At 51.8% G+C, this 22,357-nt stretch overlaps 1 protein-coding gene across 1 annotated transcript; it reads left to right on the forward strand.

The window, feature by feature from the left end:
* The first annotated feature begins 1,602 nt into the window (after window positions 1-1,602).
* BCKDK (branched chain keto acid dehydrogenase kinase) lies at window positions 1,603-21,852 on the forward strand. The gene is made up of 11 exons (XM_058823065.1): window positions 1,603-1,788; window positions 4,540-4,608; window positions 6,061-6,171; window positions 7,133-7,180; window positions 10,247-10,366; window positions 11,265-11,363; window positions 13,049-13,122; window positions 14,617-14,745; window positions 16,014-16,103; window positions 18,097-18,252; window positions 21,128-21,852. The coding sequence occupies exons 1-11, from the start codon at window positions 1,606-1,608 to the stop codon at window positions 21,270-21,272; spliced, it is 1,224 nt and encodes a 407-aa protein (XP_058679048.1). The 5' UTR covers window positions 1,603-1,605; the 3' UTR covers window positions 21,273-21,852.
* The last annotated feature ends 505 nt before the right edge of the window (window positions 21,853-22,357 follow it).

The following is a 22,357-nucleotide window of genomic DNA, read 5'->3' on the forward strand; positions in this document are numbered from 1 at the left end:
TTGAGGTAAAAAATGCGTCCTTGAGCAGTTTTGGGGTAGTTCTGAGGGGGAAAGGGAGTCCCAGAGCGGTTTTGGGAGGATTCTGAGGGGGAAAAGGGATCCCAGATATTTAAATCTTCTTTTTTTGGGGGGTTCTGGACATTTTGAGGTTTTATTTTGAAGAAACTGTGAGGGGAAAAGTGGTTTTGAGACAGTTTTTTGGGGGAATTTTGAGGGAAAAAAGGGATTTTTGAGGCCAACTCTGAGGGGTTAAGGGTCCATGGGTGATTTTTGGGGTAATTTCAGGAGATTTTTAGGGGTTTTGGGCTGAATTTTGGGGTCCTTGGGGAATTTTTGGGGTTCCTGAGAGGATTTTTGGGGTCATTTTAGGGGTTTTTGGGGGTCCCTGAGGGGATTTTGGGGGTCTTTACTTGAGGGGACTTTTGGGGTTTTCTTGAGGGGATTTTTGGTGTTCTTTGGATTTTTGGGGGTTTTGGGTGAATTTTTTTGGGTATTTTGGGTTCCCTTCCCTATTAACCCTTTCCTTGCCCCCATGCAGGAGATGGGGTGGGATTTTTCATGTTTTTTTGGGTGGATTTTTGGGGGTTTTGGGTGGATTTTTCGGGGTTGGGATTTTGGGGGTTTCGGGGGGAATTTTTGGGGGTTTTTTTGGATGGATTTTGGGGTTTTTTGGTGTTGGATTTTTGGGGTTTTTTTGGGTTTTTTTAGGTGGATTTTTGAGGTTTTTGGGTGTCTAACCCCATTAACCCTTTCCTTCCCACACAGGGGATGCTGCGGCGCGTTTTGGGGGGGATTTTTGGGGTGAATTTTGGGTTTTTTTGGGGGGGATTTTTGGGTGAATTGTGGGTTTTTTTAGGGGGATTTTTGGGTGAATTTTGGGTTTTTTTGGGGGGATTTTGGGGTGAATTTTGGGGTTTTTTGTGTGGCATTTTTGGGTGAATTTTGGGGTTTTTTGGGGGGGATTTTTGGGTGAATTTTGGGCTTTTTTGGGTGGGTTTTTTGGGTGGATTTTGGTGTTTTTTTGGGGGGATTTTTGGGTGAATATTGGGGTTTTTTGTGTGGGATTTTTGGTTTTTTTGGGTTCCTAACCCCATTAACCCTTTCCCCCCCACACAGGAGATACTGGGGCGCGTTTGGGGGGGGATTTTTGGGTGAATTTTGGGGTTTTTTGGGGGAGGATTTTTGGGTGAATTTTGGGGTTTTTTGTGTGGCATTTTTGGGTTTTTTTGGGGGGGATTTTTGGGTGAATTTTTGCGTTTTTTTGGGTGGGGGTTTTTGGGTGAATTTTGGAGTTTTTTGGGTGGAATTTTTGGGTTTTTTTTGTGTTCCCCACCCCATTAACCCTTTCCCCCCCCCCACAGGAGATGCTGGGGCGCCTTTTGGGGGGGGATTTTTGGGGTGAATTTTGGGGTTTTTTGTGTGGGATTTTTGGGTGAATTTTGGTTTTTTGTGTGGGATTTTTGGGTGAATTTTGGTTTTTTTTGTGTGGGATTTTTGGGTTTTTTTGGGGGGGATTTTTGGGCGAATATTGGGGTTTTTTGGGTGGAATTTTTGGTTTTTTTGTGTTCCCCACCCCATTAACCCTTTCCCCCCCCCCCACAGGAGATGCTGGGGCGCCTTTTGGGGGGGGGTCTGCGGGGGGCTGGGGGAGGGGCCCCCCTCCTGCCCCCCCTCCTTCCCCCCGCCCGCGGCGCCGCCGACCAAACCCCCCCGGACCTGGCGCGGGAGCGCTGCAAGGCCGTCACCTCCTTCTACCACCAGCCCGCCATCGACGCCGCTGCAGAGAGGGTGAGACCCCTCCCCAAATTGGGGAGACCCCCCCCCAAATTTCCCAGGGATTTGGGGCCGTTTCGGGGAGATTTGGGGCCATTCTGGGGCCATTTGGTATGAATTTAGGGGGATTCTTCAGGGATTTTGGGGCCATTGATGGTGATGCAGAGAGGGTGAGACCCCTCCCCAAATTGGGGAGACCCCTCCCCAAATTCCTCAAAATCCGGGGAGACCCCGCCCCAAATTTACCTCAGATTTGGGGTCGTTTCGGGGAGATTTGGGGCCGTTTTGGGTCAGTTTGGGGGAGATTTGGGGTCATCAATGCTGCTGCCGAGAGGGTGAGACCCCTCCCCAAATTACCCCAAACCCGGGGAGACCCCTCCCCAAATTTACCTCAGATTTGGGGTCATTTTGGGGAGATTTGGGGCCATTTTGGGGAGATTTGGGGCCGTTTTGGGTCAGTTTGGGGGGGATTTGGGGTTACTGGTGTGGCCACAGTGAGGTTGAGACCCCTCCCCAAATTACCCAAAATGGGGAGACCCCTCCCCAAATTTCCCAGGGATTTGGGGTCATTTCAGGGAGATTTGGGGCCATTTTGGGGAGATTTGGGGCCATTTCGGGTCAGTTTGGGGGAGATTTGGGGTCATCAATGCTGCTGCCGAGAGGGTGAGACCCCTCCCCAAATTACCCCAAACCCGGGGAGACCCCTCCCCAAATTTACCTCAGATTTGGGGCCATTTTGGGGAGATTTGGGGCCATTTTGGGGAGATTTGGGGCCGTTTTGGGTCAGTTTGGGGGGGATTTGGGGTTACTGGTGTGGCCACAGTGAGGTTGAGACCCCTCCCCAAATTACCCAAAATGGGGAGACCCCTCCCCAAATTTCCGAGGGATTTGGGGTCATTTCAGGGAGATTTGGGGCCATTTTGGAGCCGTTTGGGGCCATTTTGGGGAGATTTGGGGCCATTTTGGGGGGGATTTTGGGGGATTTGGGGTCATTGATGTGGCCACAGAGAGGGTGAGACCCCTCCCCAAATTAGGGAGACCCCTCCCCAAATTTCACGGAGGTTTGGGGCCATTTTGGGTGATTTTGGAGGGGATTTGGGGTCAATTTGGAGCCATTTTAGGGGGGATTTTTCAGGGATTTTGGGTCATTGATGCTGCTGCTGAGAGGGTGAGACCCCTCCCCAAAATCCCCAAAATCCGGGGAGACCCTGCCCCAAATTGGGGAGACCCCTCCCCAAATTAACCGCAGATTTGGGGCCGTTTTGGGTCACTTTAGAGAGGATTTGGGGTCAATTTTGGGCTGTTTTGGTTGAGTTTTTTGGGGGATTTCGGGGGGATTTGGGGTCCCTGATGTGGCCACAGAGAGGGTGAGACCCCTCCCCAAAATGGGGAGACCCCTCCCCAAATTCCCCAGGGGTTTGGAGTAACTTGGAGGGGATTTGGGGCCATTTTGGGTTAATTTGGGGCCATTTTGGGGGAGATTTGGGGGGATTTGGGGAGGATTCTGGGGATTTTTTTGGGGGGAATTTTAGGGGGATTTTGGAGCTTTTTTTGAGGGTATTTTAGGGGGATTTTGTGCCCATTTTTGAGGGGATTTTGGGGCGTTTCTGAGGAGAAATTTGGGGTGGAATTCGGGGCCATTTCAAGGGGATTTTGGGGCTTCTTTGGAGAGAATTTTAGGGGAATTTTGGGGGAATTTTCAGGGGATTTTGGGGCCATTTTGAGAGAATTTGAGGGGAATTTTGGGGCCATTTTAGAGCTGATTTTGGGGCCTTTTGGGGGGGAATTTTGGGGGCATTGTAGGGAGATTTTAGGGAGATTTTGGGGAAGATTTTAGGGGAATTTTGGGGCGCTTTTTTGGGAAATTTTAGGGGGGATTTTGTGGCCATTTTTGGGGGAATTTTAGGGGGGTTTTAGGGCCATTTTTAGGGGATTTCGGGGCCATTTTTTGGGGGGAATTTTATGAGGATTTGGAGGTAATTTTTGTCTGATTCTGTGTCCATTTTGGGGCCATTTTAGGGCTGATTTTGGGGCCCCTTTAAATTGATTTTGGGGGGATTTTGAGGGGATTTTGAGGGGATTTTCCGGCCATTTTTGGGGCTTTTTTGGGGGGGATTTGGGGCGGATTTTAGGGGGATTTTGGGACCATTTCAGGAGGATTTTGGGAGGATTTTGGAGCTTTTTTGGGGGGGAATTTTAGGGAGATTTTGGGGCCATTTGGGGAAGATTTTAGGGGAATTTTTGGGGGATTTTGGGGCTTTTTTTTGGGAATTTTAGGGGGATTTTGTGGCCATTTTGGGGGGAATTTTAGGGGGGTTTTGGGGCCGTTTTTCCTTGATTTTGGTGTCATTTTTAGGGGATTTTGGGGCTTTTTGGGGGGAATTTTATGAGGATTTGGAGGTAATTTTTGCCTGATTCTGGGTGCATTTTGGGTGCGTTTTGGGGCTCCTTTAAATTGATTTTGGGGGGATTTTGAGGGGATTTTGAGGGGATTTTCTGGCCATTTTTGGGGCTTTTGGGGGGGGGATTTGGGGCGGATTTTAGGGGGATTTTGGACCATTTTAGGAGGATTTTGGGGGGATGTTGGAGCTTTTTTGGGGGGAATTTTAAGGGCATTTTGTGACCATTTTTGGCCGATTGCGGGGCCTTTTTTGGGCTTTTTCGGGGGGGATTTTTAGGGGGGTTTTAGCTCCATTTTGGGATGGATTCCATCCCAAATTTGGGGTCCCCCAAACCCCAATATCTCCTTTTTTGCCCCCAAACCAGCCCTCGGTGCGCCTGACCCCCACCACCATGCTCTACTCGGGGCGCTCGCAGGACGGCAGCCACATCCTGGTGAGGGGGGGGTGAACCCCAAATTCGGGGCTCCCCAAAATCTGGGGGAGGCTCCCCAAAACTTGGGGTAAAAGAAGAGGGAGGGCCCCCCAAAATTGCACCAAAATTTGGGGATTTTTCCCCGAATTTTGGGGGATTTTGGGGGGAAAAAAAGGGTTAAGGAGGCCAAAAGTTGGGGGGGTCCCCAAATTCTGGGGGGGTGCCAAAAATTTGGGGTGTTCTAAAATTGGGGGGGGTCCCCTAAAATTTGGGGGAATTTTCGTGAATTTTGGGGGTGAAATGGGTGGGGAGTCCCCAAAATTTGGGGAGAAATAAGAGGGGGGTCCCTAAAAATTGGGAGTTTTCCTGAATTTTGGGTGTTTTGGGGGAGGGAGAAAGGGATGGGGGTCCCCAAAATTTGGGGGTGAAAGGAGAGGGGGGGATCCCCAAAATTTTGGGGGGAGATCCTTAAAATATGGGGGGGTTCTGAAATTTGGGAGGCTCCCCAAAATTTGGGGGGGGCGTTTTCCTAAATTTTGGGGGTGAAATGGGTGGGGATCCCCAAAATTTGGAGGGTGAAGGGATTTGGGAAAGGAGTCTTAAAATTTGTGGTAAAAACTCAAAAAATTGGGGAGATACATCAAAAATTTGGGGTGAAAGTCAAGATTTTGGGATGAAACATTCAGAATTTAGGGCAAAAACTTGAAAATTTCAGTAAAACTTCCAGAATTAAGGTTGAAACCTGAAAATTTTAAGGTAAAACTTCAGAAATTTGATGAAAATATTAAAAATTTGGGGGTAAAACCTCCAAAATTTGGGGTGAAAATTTAAAAATTTGGATTTAAAACCTCAATTTTTTAAAAATTTTGTTGGTTTGGCTGGGCAGGATTTGGGTGTGAAAATTCCCAAATTGCCAGAAATCCCCAAAGGTGCTAAAAATTCAGGATTTGCCCAAAATTTGGGGCGAAAACTCAAAAATTTGGGGCAAAACCTCCAAAATTTGGCTTGCAAACTCAAAATTTTGGAGCAAAATGTTAAAAATTTGGGCTGAAACCTAAAAAAATTTGGGGTAAAAAGTAAAAAATTTGGGGCAAAATATCAAAAATTTGAGGTAACAACTCAAAACTTTGGCACGAGAGCTCAAAAAATGGGGGTGAAACTGAAAAAAAAAATTGGAGTAAAACCTCCAAAACTGGGGGCAAAATACCAAAAATTTAGGGGAAAGTCTCAAAAATTTGAGGTAAAAATCCCAGAATTTGGGGTGAAAACTCATAAATTTGGGGGTAAAACTTAAAAAGTTGGGGTTAAAATTCAAAAGTTTGTGGAGAAACCTTTAAAATTTGGGGTGAAAAATCAAAATTTTGGGGTGAAACTTGAAAAAAGTTGGGGTGAAACCTCCAGAATTTGAGGTGAAAGCCTCAGGATTTTGTTGGTTTTGTGGGATTTGCCCAAACTTTGGGTTTTTTGGCGCAGAAAAGCGCCCGGTACCTGCAGCAGGAGCTGCCCGTGCGCATCGCCCACCGCATCCAGGGCTTCCGGAACCTTCCCTTCATCATCGGCTGCAACCCCACCATCCTGCACGTGGTGAGCCCCAAAAAGCACCAAAACCACCCCAAAATCACCCCGGGAATTATTGGGAATTCCCAACATTTCTAACATTGCCAAAATTCTGAAAAAATTCTGAAAAGAAATCCAAAAAATATCGTAAAAACTCTGAAGAAATCCCCCCCAAAAGATTCCTAAATTTACCTAAATATTATCTGAAAATGTTCCCAAAATATTCCCCAAATATTCCCAAGAATTTTAAGGGAATCCCAAAATTCCCCAAAATTAAAAGAAAAAAAATTCTGAGAAAAAAACAATCTGAAAAAATAATAATAAAAAAATTTCCTCAAAAAATCTCCCCAAAATTAAAAAAAAAAAAATCCTAAAATTAATCCGAAATTATCTGAAAATAGTCCCAAAATATTTTCCAAAAAATTAAGGGAATCCTGAAGTCCTCAAAACTAAAAAAAAAAAAAAGATTCCAAAAAAAATCCCCAAAAATCTGAAAAAAATCCGAAGAAATCCAAGAAAAAATCTAAAACATTCCCAAAATTACCCAGAATGAAAGAATTCTCAAAATTCCCAAAATTTCAAAGTATCCCCAAATTCCCCAAAATTACCAAAATCTCCCAAAATTCCAAAATTTCCCAAAACCCTTAAAATCCCCCAAATCCGCCAAATTTCCCGAATTCCTAAAATGCCAAAAATTCTCAAAAATTTCCAGAAAATTCCCAAGAATTCCAAAATCCCTGGATGGCCCAGAAAATTCCAAAATTCCCAACATTTACCAAAGTGCTCAAAATTTCTAAAAATTCTCCTAAAATTCCCAAGGATCCCAAAATGCTCAAAAATTCCCAGAATTCAAAAAATTGCCCAAAAATCCAGAAAATTTCCAAATATTTCAGGGGGAATCCCAAGAATCCCCAGAATCCCAAGATTCCCGAAATTTCCCTGGAATTTTCCGGAATTTCCTGATGTTTTCCCTCTCTCTGCCCCCCAGCACGAGCTGTACATCCGCGCCTTCCAGAAACTGAGCGACTTCCCCCCGGTGAGTGACAAACACACCCGAAACACACCCGAAACACACCCGAAACACACCCAAAATACACCTGAGATACACCTAAAAATGCATCTGAGATACACCAAAAATACACCCAAAATACACCTGGAACACACCCAAAACACACCCAAAGTACATCTGAAGTACACCCAAAATACACCCAAAAATACACCCAAAGTACACCCAAAATACACCAAAAACACGCCCAAAATACACCCACACTACACCCAAACTACACCTGAAATACACCCAAAAAACACCCCAAAAATACACCCAAAATACACGTGAAATACACCCAAAAAAACGCCCAAACCACACCCAAAATAAGTGTAAAATACACCCAAAACACACCCAAAATAAATGTAAAATACACCCAAAACACACCTGAGGTACACCCAAAATACACCCAAAAACACACCTAAAATACACCCAAAATACACCTGAAATTACAGCTGAGATACACCCAGAACACACCCAAAATACACCCAAAAATACACCGAAAATACACCTGGAACACACCCAAAAATACACCTGGAACACACCCAAAACACACCCAAAAATACACCCAAGCTACACCCAAAATACACCTGGGATACACCTAAAAATACACCTGAGGTACACCAAAAATACACCCAAAATAAACGTAAAATACACCCAAAATACACCTGGAACACACCCAAAACACACCCAAAAATACACCAAAAATACACCTTGGATACACCCGAAATACAGCCAAAAATACACCTGAAACATACCTGGGATACACCCAAAAATACACCTGAGGTACACCTAAAAAATACACCTGAGATACACCAATAATACACCCAAAATAACCGTAAAACACACCCAAAATACACCTGAAACACACCCGAAACACACCCGAAATACACCTGAAACACACCCAAAGTACACCTGAAATACACCCAAAATACATCTGGGATACACCTAAAAATACACCCGAGATACACCAAAAATACACCCAAAATACACCTGGAACACACCCAAAACACACCCAAAGTACACCTGAAGTACACCCAAAATACACCCAAAAATACACCCAAAGTACACCCAAAATACACCAAAAACACGCCCAAAATACACCCACACTACACCCAAACTACACCTGAAATACACCCAAAAAACACCCCAAAAATACACCCAAAATACACGTGAAATACACCCAAAAATACGCCCAAACCACACCCAAAATAAGTGTAAAATACACCCAAAACACACCCAAAATAAACGTAAAATACACCCAAAATACACCTGAGGTACACCCAAAATACACCCAAAAACACACCTAAAATACACCCAAAATACACCTGAAATTACAGCTGAGATACACCCAGAACACACCCAAAATACACCCAAAAATACACCGAAAATACACCTGGAACACACCCAAAAATACACCTGGAACACACCCAAAACACACCCAAAAATACACCCAAACTACACCCAAAATACACCTGGGATACACCTAAAAATACACCTGAGGTACACCAAAAATACACCCAAAATAAACGTAAAATACACCCAAAATACACCTGGAACACACCCAAAACACACCCAAAAATACACCTGGGATACACCCAAAATACAGCCAAAAATACACCTGAAACATACCTGGGATACACCCAAAAATACACCCGAGGTACACCTGAGATACACCCTGAGGTACACCCTGAAATACACCCAGAACACACCTGGGCACACCTGGGGGCACCTGGGGTTGCAAAAAGACACCTGGGCACACCTGGGGTGGTAAAACACCTGTGTCACAGCTGTGTCACACCTGTCTCACCTGTGTCTCACCTGTGTCACAGCTGTTTCACACCTGGCTCACCTGTGTCTCACCTGTGTCACAGCTGTTTCACACCTGGCTCACCTGTGTCTCACCTGTGTCTCACCTGTGTCACACCTGTGTCTCACCTGTGTCTCACCTGTGCAGATCCAGACTCACGCTGACGAGTCGCAGTACTGTGTGTCACCTGTGTCTCACCTGTGTCACACCTGTGTCTCACCTGTGTCACACCTGTGTCACACCTGTGTCACACCTGTGTCACACCTGTGTCTCACCTGTCTCACCTGTGTCACACCTGTGTCTCACCTGTCTCACCTGTGTCTCACCTGTGTCTCACCTGTGTCACACCTGTGTCACACCTGTGTCACACCTGTGTCACACCTGTGTCTCACCTGTGTCACACCTGTGTCTCACCTGTCTCACCTGTGTCACACCTGTGTCTCACCTGTCTCACCTGCAGATCCAGACTCACGGTGACGAGTCGCAGTACTGTGTGTCACCTGTGTCACACCTGTGTCACACCTGTGTCTCACCTGTGTCACACCTGTGTCTCACCTGTGTCTCACCTGTGTCTCACCTGTCTCACCTGCAGGTCCAGACTCACGGTGACGAGTCGCAGTACAGTGTGTCACCTGTGTCACACCTGTGTCACACCTGTGTCACACCTGTGTCACACCTGTGCAGATCCAGACTCACGGTGACGAGTCGCAGTACAGTGTGTCACCTGTGTCTCACCTGAGTCTCACCTGAGTCTCACCTGTGTCTCACCTGTGTCACACCTGTGTCTCACCTGTCTCACCTGTGTCACACCTGTGTCTCACCTGTCTCACCTGTGTCACACCTGTGTCTCACCTGTCTCACCTGCAGATCCAGACTCACGCTGACGAGTCGCAGTACTGTGTGTCACCTGTGTCTCACCTGTGTCACACCTGTGTCTCACCTGTGTCACACCTGTGTCTCACCTGTGTCTCACCTTTGTCACACCTGTGTCACACCTGTGTCTCACCTGCAGATCCAGACCCACGCTGACGAGTCGCAGTACTGTGTGTCACCTGTGTCACACCTGTGTCTCACCTGTGTCTCACCTGTGTCACACCTGTGTCTCACCTGTGTCTCACCTGTGTCACACCTGTGTCTCACCTGCAGATCCAGACCCACGCTGACGAGTCGCAGTACTGTGTGTCACCTGTGTCACACCTGTGTCTCACCTGTGTCTCACCTGTGTCTCACCTGTGTCTCACCTGCAGATCCAGACCCACGCTGACGAGTCGCAGTACTGCGCGCTGCTGCGGCAGCTGCTGGAGGATCACAAGGACGTGGTGACGCTGCTGGCCGAGGGGCTGAGGGAGTGCCGCAGGCACATACAGGTAACCGACACACCTGGGACACACCTGGGACAGGTAACCCTCACCTGGGACACACCCATACACACCTGTGACACACCTGTGTTACACACGCTGCTGGCCGAGGGGCTCAGGGAGCGCTGCAGGCACATACAGGTAACTGAGACACCTGGGACACACCTGGGACACACCTGGGACACACCTGGGACAGGTAACCTCACCTGGGACACACCCACACACACCTGTGTTACACACGCTGCTGGCCGAGGGGCTGAGGGAGCGCTGCAGGCACATACAGGTAACTGACACACCTGGGACACACCTGGGACAGGTAACCCTCACCTGGGACACACCTGACATACACCCACACACACCTGGGACACACCTGTGACACACACGCTGCTGGCCGAGGGAGTGCTGCAGGCACATACAGGTAACTGAGACACACCTGGGACAGGTAACCTCACCTGGGACACACCCACACACACCTGTGTTACACACTCACATACAGGTAACTGACACACCTGAGACAGGTAACCTCACCTGGACACACCTGAGATAGATAAACACACCTGGGACACACCCACACACACCTGTGTTACACGCACTGCTGGCCGAGGGGCTGAGGGAGCGCCGCAGGCACATACAGGTAACTGAGACACCTGGGACACACCTGGGACACACCTGGGACAGGTAACTCACCTGGGACACACCTGAGACAGGTAACTCACCTGGGACACACCTGAGACACACCTGGGACAGGTAACCCTCACCTGGGACACACCCACACACACCTGTGACACACACGCACATACAGGTAACTGAGACACCTGGGACAGGTAACTCACCTGTGCCTCACCTGTGCCTCACCTGTGTGTCCCTCACCTGTGTGTCCCTCACCTGTGTGTCCCTCACCTGGCAGGACGAGCGGCTGCTGCGGCCGTTCCTGGACAAGACGCTGACGTCGCGCCTGGGCATGCGGATGCTGGCGGCGCATCACCTGGCGCTGCACGAGGACAAGGTGAGCGCTCACCTGTGCACACCTGGACAGGTACACAAATCACCTACAGCTCACCTGTGCGGGTGCGCGTCACCCGGCGCTGCACGAGGACAAGGTGAGAACTCACCTGTGCAGGTGTGGCAGGTATTGATAGCTCACCTGTGTGGGTGCGCATCACCTGGCGCTGCACGAGGACAAGGTGAGCACACCTGTACAGGTGTGGCAGGTATTGATAGCTCACCTGTGCGGGTGTGCGTCGCCCGGCGCTGCACGAGGACAAGGTGAGCACACCTGGATACACCTGGACAGGTGTTATAGATCCCTAAAGATCACCTGTACATCACCTGATAGAGCCCTGTAGCTCACCTGTGCAGGTGTGCCAGGTACCAATAGTTCACCTGTACAGGTGTGTGAGATCCCTATAGCTCACCTGTACAGGTGTGGCAGGTATTGATAGCTCACCTGTGCAGGTGTGTGAGATCCCTGTAGCTCACCTGTACAGGTGTGGCAGGTATTGATAGCTCACCTGTACAGGTGTGTGAGATCCCTATAGCTCACCTGTACAGGTGTGCCAGGTACCAATAGCTCACCTGTGCAGGTGTGTGAGATCCCTATAGCTCACCTGTGCAGGTGTGCTAGGTACCAATAGCTCACCTGTGCAGGTGTGTGAGATCCCTGTAGCTCACCTGTGCAGGTGTGCCAGATACCAATAGCTCACCTGTGCAGGTGTGTGAGATCCCTGTAGCTCACCTGTGCAGGTGTGCTAGGTACCAATAGCTCACCTGTGCAGGTGTGTGAGATCCCTGGAGATCCCCGTAGCTCACCTGTGCAGGTGTGTCACGTACCAGTAGCTCACCTGCACAGGTGTGTGAGATCCCCGTAGCTCACCTGTACAGGTGTGTGAGATCCCTGGAGATCCCCGTAGCTCACCTGTACAGGTGTGCCAGGTACCCATAGCTCACCTGTACAGGTGTGTGAGATCCCTGTAGCTCACCTGTACAGGTGTGTGAGATCCCTGGAGATCCCCGTAGCTCACCTGTACAGGTGTGCCAGGTACCCATAGCTCACCTGTGCAGGTGTGTGAGATCCCTGGAGATCCCCGTGGCTCACCTGTACAGGTGTGTGAGATCCCCATAGCTCACCTGTGCAGGTGTGCCAGGTACCCATAGCTCACCTGTACAGGTGTGTGAGATCCCCGTAGCTCACCTGTGCAGGTGTGCTAGGTACCAATAGCTCACCTGTGCAGGTGTGTGAGATCCCTGAAGATCCCCGTAGCTCACCTGTGCAGGTGTGTCACGTACCAGTAGCTCACCTGCACAGGTGTGTGAGATCCCTGGAGATCCCCGTAGCTCACCTGTACAGGTGTGCCAGGTACCCATAGCTCACCTGTACAGGTGTGTGAGATCCCTGGAGATCCCCGTAGCTCACCTGTGCAGGTGTGCCAGGTACCCATAGCTCACCTGTGCAGGTGTGTGAGATCCCCGTAGCTCACCTGTACAGGTGTGCCAGGTACCAATAGCTCACCTGTACAGGTGTGTCGGGTCGCTCATCTCAGTTTTGCCCGGTTTTCCCCCGTTTTCCCCCAGTTTTTCCCAATTTCCCCTGTTCTTTCCTCTTTTTTAACAATTTTTTTCTCGACTTTCCCCCCGTTTTTGCTCGTTTTTCCCGTTTTTCCCGTTTTCCCCGTTTCTGCCCCCGATTCGCAGCCGGATTTCGTCGGCATCATCTGCACCCGCCTGAGCCCCAAGAAACTCATCGAGAAATGGGTGGACTTCGCCAGGTGAGCGCACCTGGGCACACCTGGGGGCACCCAAAACACGCCTGGGCACACCTGGGTACACCTGGGACACACCTGGGGGGGAGAAACACACCTGGAACATACCTGAGATACACCTGGGCACACCCCAAACACACCTGGGCACACCTGGGGGCACCCAAAATACACCTGGGCACACCTGGAACACACCTGGGCACACCTGAGATACACCTGGGCACACCTGGGGGCACCCAAAACACACCTGGGGGCACCTGGGCACACCTGAGATACACCTGGGCACACCTGGAACACACCTGGGGGCACCCAAAATACACCTGGGGGCACCTGGGCACACCTGAGATACACCTGGGCACACCTGGGGGCACACCTGGGGGCACACCTGGAACACACCTCAGATACACCTGAGCACACCTGGGGCACACATGGGGGGGAGAAACACACCTGGGCACACCTGAGATACACCTGGGGGCACCCAAAACACACCTGAGATACACCTGGGCACACCCCAAACACACCTGTCGCACACCTGTCACACCTGTCCCAGGCATCTGTGCGAGCACCAGTGCGGGAACGCGCCCCGCGTGCGCATCAACGACAGGGTGGCACTGAGGGACAGGGGGTGGCACAGGTGTCACAGGTGTGTCACAGGTGTCACTCAGGTGTGTCACACACCTGTCACACACCTGTGTCACACCTGTGCAGGCGTTTATGTGAGCACCAGTACGGGAACGCGCCCCGTGTGCGCATCAACGGCTGACACTGAGGGACAGGGGGTGGCACAGGTGACACAGGTGTCACACTCAGGTGTGTCACATACCTGTCACACACCTGTCACACACCTGTCACACACCTGTCACACCTGTCCCAGGCGTCTGTGCGAGCACCAGTACGGGAACGCGCCCCACGTGCGCATCCATGACAGGGTGGCACTGAGGGACAGGGGGTGGCACAGGTGACACAGATCACACCCAGATGTGTCACACACCTGTCACACACCTGTCACACCTGTGCAGGCGTCTGTGCGAGCACCAGTACGGGAACGCGCCCCGCGTGCGCATCAACGACAGGGTGGCACTGAGGGACAGGGGGTGACACAGGTGACACAGGGGACAGGTGAGGTGTCACTCAGGTGTGTCCCAGGTGTCACTCAGGTGTGTCACACCTGTGCAGGCATCTGTGCGAGCACCAGTGCGGGAACGCGCCCCGCGTGCGCATCAACGACAGGGTGGCACTGAGGGACAGGGGGTGGCACAGGTGACACAGGTGTGTCACAGGTGTCACTCAGGTGTGTCCCAGGTGTCACTCAGGTGTGTCACACCTGTGCAGGCATCTGTGCGAGCACCAGTACGGGAACGCGCCCCGCGTGCGCATCAACGACAGGGTGGCACTGAGGGACGGGGGGTGACACAGGTGACACAGGTGTCACACTCAGGTGTGTCACACACCTGTCACACACCTGTCACACACCTGTCACACACCTGTGTCACACCTGTGCAGGCGTCTGTGCGAGCACCAGTACGGGAACGCGCCCCGCGTGCGCATCAACGGCCACGTGGCCGCGCGGTTCCCGTTCATCCCCCTGCCCCTGGACTACGTCCTGCCCGAGCTGCTCAAGAACGCCATGAGGTACCCGGGGCAGGGGGTTTGGGGCAAAATCCGGCGATTTTGGGACATTTTGGGGGGAAATTCTGGGCATTTTGGGGGGTTTTGGGGCAGTTTTGGGGAATTTATTAGCGATTTTGGGGTGATTTTAGGGGAGTTTTAGGAGGGGGTTTGGCAGCTCAAGAATGCCGTGAGATACCCAGGAGGGGCATTTTGGGGGAAAATTCAGGGATTTTGGGCAATTTTGGGGATTTTGGGGGGATTTTAGGGGATTTAAGGGTGATTTTGGGGGATTTAGGAGCGATTTTAGGGCAATTTTGGGGCGATTTTAAGGGAATTTTAGGAGGAGGTTTGGCAGCTCAAGAACACCGTGAGGTACCCAGGAAGGGCATTTTGGGGGAAAATTCAGGGATTTTGGGCAATTTTGGGGATATTTTGGGGGGATTTTAGGGGGTTTTGGGGCAGTTTTGTGGAATTTATTAGCGATTTTGGGGCGATTTTAGGGGAATTTTGGAGGGGGTTTGGCAGCTCAAGAACGCCATGAGGTACCCGGGGCAGGGGGGGTTTGGGGGAAAATCCGGCGATTTTGGGACATTTTGGGAAATTTGGGGGGAAATTCTGGGGATTTTGGGGGGTTTTGGGGCAGTTTTGTGGAATTTATTAGCGATTTTGGGGCGATTTTAGGGGAATTTTAAGAGGGGATTTGGGCACTCAGGAACGACATGAGGTACCCGGGGTGACCCCGGCGCCATTTTGGGGTGACCCCGGCGCCATTTTGGGGTGACCCCAGCGCCATTTTGGGGTGACATCAGTGACATTTTGGGGTGACATCAGCGCCATTTTGGGGTGACCCTGGTGCCGTTTTGGGGTGACCCCAGCGCCATTTTGGGGTGACATCAGCGCCATTTTGGGGTGACCCCGGCGCCATTTTGGGGTGACATCGGCGCCGTTTTGGGGTGACATCAGGGCCATTTTGGGGTGACATCAGCGCCATTTTGGGGTGACCCCGGCGCCATTTTGGGGTGACCCCAGCGCCATTTTGGGGTGACCCTGGCACCATTTTGGGGTGACATCAGCGCCATTTTGGGGTGACATCGGCGCCATTTTGGGGTGACATCAGTGACATTTTGGGGTGACATCAGTGACATTTTGGGGTGACCCTGGCGCCATTTTGGGGTGACCCCGGCGCCATTTTGGGGTGACATCGGTGCCATTTTGGGGTGACCCTGGCGCCATTTTGGGGTGACCCTGGCACCATTTTGGGGTGACGCCGGCGCCATTTTGTGCCCCAGGGCCACCATGGAGTCGCACCTGGACACGCCCTACAACGTCCCCGACATCGTGGTGACAATCGCCAACAACGACATCGACCTCGTCATCCGGTACGGGGACACCAGCGTGTCCCCGAGTGTCCCCAGGGTGTCCCCAGGGTGTCCCCAGAGCGTCCCCAAGTGTCCCCAGGGTGTCCCCAAAGGGTCCTTGTGGTGTCCCCAATCCCCTGAATGTCCCCAAATGTCCCCAAATGTCCCCAAAGTGTCCCTGAACTGTCCCTAAGGTGTCCCCAATGTCCCCGAATGTCCCCATTGTCCCCAAATGTCCCCAAACGTCCCCAAATGTCCCCAAATGTCCCCAAATGTTCCCAATGTCCCCAATGTCCCCAATCTCTCAGATGTCCCCAATGTCCCCATTGTCCCCAATATCCCCAAATGTCCCCAAATGTCCCCAGGATCTCTGACCGTGGCGGTGGCATCCCCCACGAGCTGCTGGACAAACCCAATGTCCCCAGTGTCCCCAATGCTCTGAATGTCCCCAATGTCCCCAGTGTCCCCAATGTCCCCAAATGTCCCCAGGATCTCTGACCGGGGCGGTGGCATCCCCCACGATCTCCTGGACAAACCCAACGTCCCCAATGTCCCCAATCCTCTGAATGTCTTCAATGTCCCCAATGTCCCAAATGTCCCCAGTGTCCCCTTTGATGTCCCCAGGATCTCGGACTGGGGCGGTGGCATCCCCCACGATCTCCTGGACAAACCCAACGTCCCCAATGTCCCCAATCCTCTGAATGTCCCCAATGTCCCCAATCCTCTGAATGTCTTCAATGTCCCCAATGTCCCCAAATGTCCCCAATCTCTCAGATGTCCCCAATGTCCCCAATCTCCCCAATCTCTCAGATGTCCCCAATGTCCCCAACATCCCCAACGTCCCCAATGTCCCCGATGTCCCCAAATGTCCCCAAATGTCCCCAGGATCTCTGACCGGGGCGGTGGCATCCCCCACGAGCTGCTGGACAAACCCAACGTCCCCAGTGTCCCCAATGTCCCCAATGTCCCCAATGCTCTGAATGTCCCCAATGTCCCAAATTTCTCAGATGTCCCCGATGTCCCCAATGTCCTCGATGTCCCCAAATGACCCCAAATGTCCCCAGGATCTCGGACCGTGGCGGTGGCATCCCGCACGATCTCCTGGACAAGGTCACCGAGTACCACTTCAGCCCCTGCACAGACCCAACGTCCCCAACGTCCCCAATGTCCCCAATGTCCCCAATGTCCCCAATGTCCCCAATGTCCCCAATCTCTCAGATGTCCCCAATGCCCCCAACATCCCCAATGTCCCCAATGTCCCCGATGTCCCCAAATGTCCCCAAGTGTCCCCAGGATCTCTGACCGGGGCGGTGGCATCCCCCACGAGCTGCTGGACAAACCCAACGTCCCCAGTGTCCCCAATCCCCCCAATGTCCCCAATGTCCCCAATGTCCCCAATCTCTCAGATGTCCCCAATGTCCCCTCTGATGTCCCCAGGATCTCGGACCGTGGCAGTGGCATCCCCCACGAGCTGCTGGACAAACCCAACGTCCCCAATGTCCCCAATCCTCTGAATGTCCCCAATGTCCCCAATGTCCCCAAATGTCCCCAATCTCTCAGATGTCCCCAATGTCCCCAATCTCCCCAATCTCTCAGATGTCCCCAATGTCCCCAACATCCCCAACGTCCCCAATGTCCCCGATGTCCCCAAATGTCCCCAAATGTCCCCAGGATCTCTGACCGGGGCGGTGGCATCCCCCACGAGCTGCTGGACAAACCCAACGTCCCCAGTGTCCCCAATGTCCCCAATGTCCCCAATGCTCTGAATGTCCCCAATGTCCCAAATTTCCCCGATGTCCCCGATGTCCCCAATGTCCTCGATGTCCCCAAATGTCCCCAGGATCTCTGACCGTGGCGGTGGCATCCCGCACGAGCTGCTGGACAAGGTCACCGAGTACCACTTCAGCCCCTGCACAGACCCAACGTCCCCAATGTCCCCAATCCCCCCAATGTCCCCAATGTCCCCAATGTCCCCAATCTCTCAGATGTCCCCGATGTCCCCAAATGTCCCCAGGATCTCTGACCGTGGCGGTGGCATCCCGCACGAGCTGCTGGACAAGGTCACCGAGTACCACTTCAGCACGGCCGAGGCGAGCGCGCAGGACCCGCGCCTGGGGGGGCCCTTCCGCACCCTGATGGACGCCAGCGGCCAGCCCGGGCCCATGCACGGGTCAGGGACCCCTCCCCAAATTGGAGACCCCTCCCCACACCGGGGACCCCCTCCCCAAATTGGGGACAGACCCCAAAAATTGGGGACAATCTCTGAAAGTTGGGGACAACACCCGAAAATTGGGGATTTTGCTTGGAGCCGTGCCCAGGGTTGGGGTTTTGGGGGGGATTTGGGGGGGTTTAGGGGATCCCTGAGACCCCTCCCCAAATTGGAGACCCCCTCCTCAAATCGGGGACCCCCTCCCCAAATTGGGGACAGACCCCAAAAGTTGGGGACAACACCCGAAAATTGGGGACAATCTCTGAAAGTTGGGGACAAGCTCCAGAAATTGGGGACAATCCCAGGGTTGGGGTTTTGGGGGGGGGATGTGGGGGGGGGTTTAGGGATCCCTGGGACCCCTCCCCAAATTGGAGACCCCTCCTCAAATCGGGGACCCCCTCCTCAAACTGGGGACCCCCTCCCCAAACCGGGGACCCCCTCCCCAAATTGGGGACAGACCCCAAAAATTGGGGACAGACCCCAAAAATTGGGGATTTCGCTTGGAGCCGTGCCCAGGGTTGGGGTTTTGGGGGGGATTTGGGGGGATTTGGGGGGGTTTAGGGGATCCCTGAGACCCCTCCCCAAATTGGAGACCCCCTCCTCAAATCGGGGACCCCCTCCCCAAATTGGGGACCCCCTCCCCAAACCGAGGACAGACCCCCAAAGTTGGGGATAATCTCTGAAAGTTGGGGACAGCACCCAAAAATTGGGGATTTCGCTTGGAGCCGTGCCCAGGGTTGGGGTTTGGGGGGGATTTGGGGGGGTTTAGGGGATCCCTGAGACCCCTCCCCAAATTGGAGACCCCTCCCCAAATCAGGGACAGACCCCCGAAAGTTGGGGACAGACCCCGAAAATTGGGGACAATCTCTGAAAGTTGGGGACAAGCTCCAGAAATTGGGGACAATCCCAGGGTTGGGGTTTTGGGGGGGATTTGGGGGGGGGTTTAGGGGATCCCTGAGACCCCTCCCCAAATTGGAGACCCCTCCTCAAATCGGGGACCCCCTCCTCAAACTGGGGACCCCCTCCCCAAACCGGGGACCCCCTCCCCAAATTGGGGACAGACCCCAAAAATTGGGGACAGACCCCAAAAATTGGGGATTTCGCTTGGAGCCGTGCCCAGGGTTGGGGTTTTGGGGGGGATTTGGGGGGATTTGGGGGGGTTTAGGGGATCCCTGAGACCCCTCCCCAAATTGGAGACCCCCTCCTCAAATCGGGGACCCCCTCCCCAAATTGGGGACCCCCTCCCCAAACCGAGGACAGACCCCCAAAGTTGGGGACAACACCCAAAAATTGGGGACAACACCCGAAAATTGGGGATTTCGCTTGGAGCCGTGCCCAGGGTTGGGGTTTGGGGGGGATTTGGGGGGGTTTAGGGGATCCCTGAGACCCCTCCCCAAATTGGAGACCCCTCCCCAAATCAGGGACAGACCCCCGAAAGTTGGGGACAGACCCCGAAAATTGGGGACAATCTCTGAAAGTTGGGGTCAAGCTCCAGCAATTGGGGACAATCCCAGGGTTGGGGTTTTGGGGGGGATTTGGGGGGGGGTTTAGGGGATCCCTGAGACCCCTCCCCAAATTGGAGACCCCTCCTCAAATCGGGGACCCCTCCCCAAATTGGGGACAGACCCTAAAAAATTGGGGACAACGTCCAGAAATTGGAGATACCCCCCCAAAATCTGGGGACAAACTCCAGAAATTTGGGACAATCCCATTGTTGGGTTTTGGGGGGTTTTGGGGGGTTCTGGGGAGATTTCGGGATCCCTGGGACCCCTCCCCAAATTGGAGACCCCTCCTCAAAATATGGGACACTCCCAGGTCTGGCATTTGGGGTTTTTATGGGATTTTGGGGATAATTTTTGGAATTTTTGGGGATAATTTTCGGCTTCCCTCTCTCAGGGTCAACTTCGGGGTAAATTTAGGGAATTTTGGGGGGATTTGGGGGTATTTCTTGGGGATTTGAGGTATTTAATGGGATTTTGGGGTGGGAGAATTTGATGGATTTTGGGACTTTTGGTACAACCTGGTGCAAATTTTGGTCATTTTGGTGTCGCCCAGGTTCGGCTTCGGGCTGGAATTTGGGGACATTTCTGTGGTTTTTGGGGTGGGATTTGGGGGCATTTTTGGGGGGAATTCTCTGGGATTTTAGGACACGTGAAATTTAGGTATTTTTGGTACAACCTGGTGCAAATTTTTGTTATTTTGGTGTCACCAAGATTCAGGTTCAGGCTGGATTTTGGGGACATTTCTGTGGTTTTTGGGGTGGGATTTGGGGCATTTTTGGGAGGAATTCTCTGGGATTTTGGGACACTTAAGGAATTTTGGTATTTTTGGTACAACCTGGTTCAAATTTTGGTCATTTTGGTGTCCCCCAGGTTCGGCTTCAGGCTGGAATTTGGGGACATTTCTGTGGGATTTGGGGCATTTTTGGGAGGAATTCTCTGGGATTTTGGGACACTTAAGGAATTTTGGTATTTTTGGTACAACCTGGTGCAAATTTTCATTATTTTTGTGTCGCCCAGTTTCAGGTTGGGGCTGGAATTTGGGGACATTTCTGTGGGTTTTGGGGTGGGATTTCGGGGCATTTTTGGGAGGAATTCTCTGGGATTTTGGGACACGTGAAATTTAGATATTTTTGGTACAACCCGGTGCAAATTTTGGTCATTTTGGCGTCCCCCAGGTTCGGCTTCGGGCTGGATTTTGGGGACGTTTCTGTGGTTTTTGGGGTGGGGTTTGGGGCATTTTTGGGGGGAATTCTCTGGGATTTTGGGACACTTAAGGAATTTTGGTATTTCTGGTAGAACCCGGTGCAAATTTTCATTATTTTGGCGTCCCCCAGGTTCGGCTTCGGGCTGCCGACGTCGCGCGCCTACGCCGAGTACCTGGGGGGCTCCCTGGTGCTGCAGTCGCTGCAGGGCGTCGGCACCGACGTCTACCTGAGGCTGCGCCACATCGACGGCAAGGCCGAGAGCTTCCGCATCTAGGGGGGCTCCGCGGGACCCCCGGGGCGGGCAGGGGTCCTGGAGAACCCCCAGGGCCGGGGGAACCCGCCAAAGTTGGACTTGTGGGGTGAGGAACCCCGAAAACGGGGCGGGAGGGGGGGGTTTTTGGTCGTTAAAATCATGGAGAAGCTTCCAAGGTCGGGGAGAACCTTCCAGAGCTGGGGTTTGGTCAGCAAGGTCATGGAGAAGCTTCCAAAGTTGGGGTTTGGTTAACAAGGTCATGGAGAACCTTCCAAGGTCGGGGAGAACCTTCCAGAGTTGGGGTTTGGTCAGCAAGGTCATGGAGAACCTTCCAAGGTCATGGAGAACCTTCCAGAGTTGGGTTTTGGTCATTAAAACCAATGAGAACCTTCAAAAGTTGAACTTTGGGGTCATTAAAGTAATGGAGAACCTTCCAAAGTAATGGAGAACCTTCCAAAGTTGGGGAGAACCTTCCAGAGCTGGGGTTTGGTCAGCAAGGTCTTGGAGAACCTTCCAAAGTTGGGTTTTGGTCATTAAAGCCAATGAGAACCTTCAAAAGTTGGACTTTTAAAGTCATTAAAGTAATGGAGAACCTTCCAAAGTCGGGGAGAACCTTCTGAAGTTGGGGAGAACCTTCCAAAGTTGGGTTCTGGTCATTAAAACCAATGAGAACCTTCAAAAGTTGGACTTTGGGGTCATTAAAGTAATGGACAAGCTTCCAAAGTCGGGGAGAACCCTCCAGAGTTGGGGTTTGGTCAACAAGGTCATGGAGAAGCTTCTAAAGTTGGGTTTTGGTCATTAAAACCAATGAGAACCTTCAAAAGTTGGATTTTTAAACTCATTAAAATTGTGGAGAAGCTTCCAAAGTCGGGGAGAACCTTCCAGAGTTGGGGTTTGGTCAGCAAGGTCATGGAGAAGCTTCCAAAGTTGGGTTCTGGTCATTAAAACCAATGAGAACCTTCAAAAGTTGAACTTTGGGGTCATTAAAGTAATGGAGAACCTTCCAAAGTTGGGTTTTGGTCGTCAAGGCCACGGAGAACCTCCCAGAGTTGGACTTTTGGGTGGAGGAACCCCGAAAATTGGGGGTTTTGGTCATTGAAATCGCG

This window comes from Ammospiza caudacuta, chromosome 37, assembly GCF_027887145.1.
Source record: "Ammospiza caudacuta isolate bAmmCau1 chromosome 37, bAmmCau1.pri, whole genome shotgun sequence".
Classification (NCBI taxonomy): domain Eukaryota; kingdom Metazoa; phylum Chordata; class Aves; order Passeriformes; family Passerellidae; genus Ammospiza; species Ammospiza caudacuta.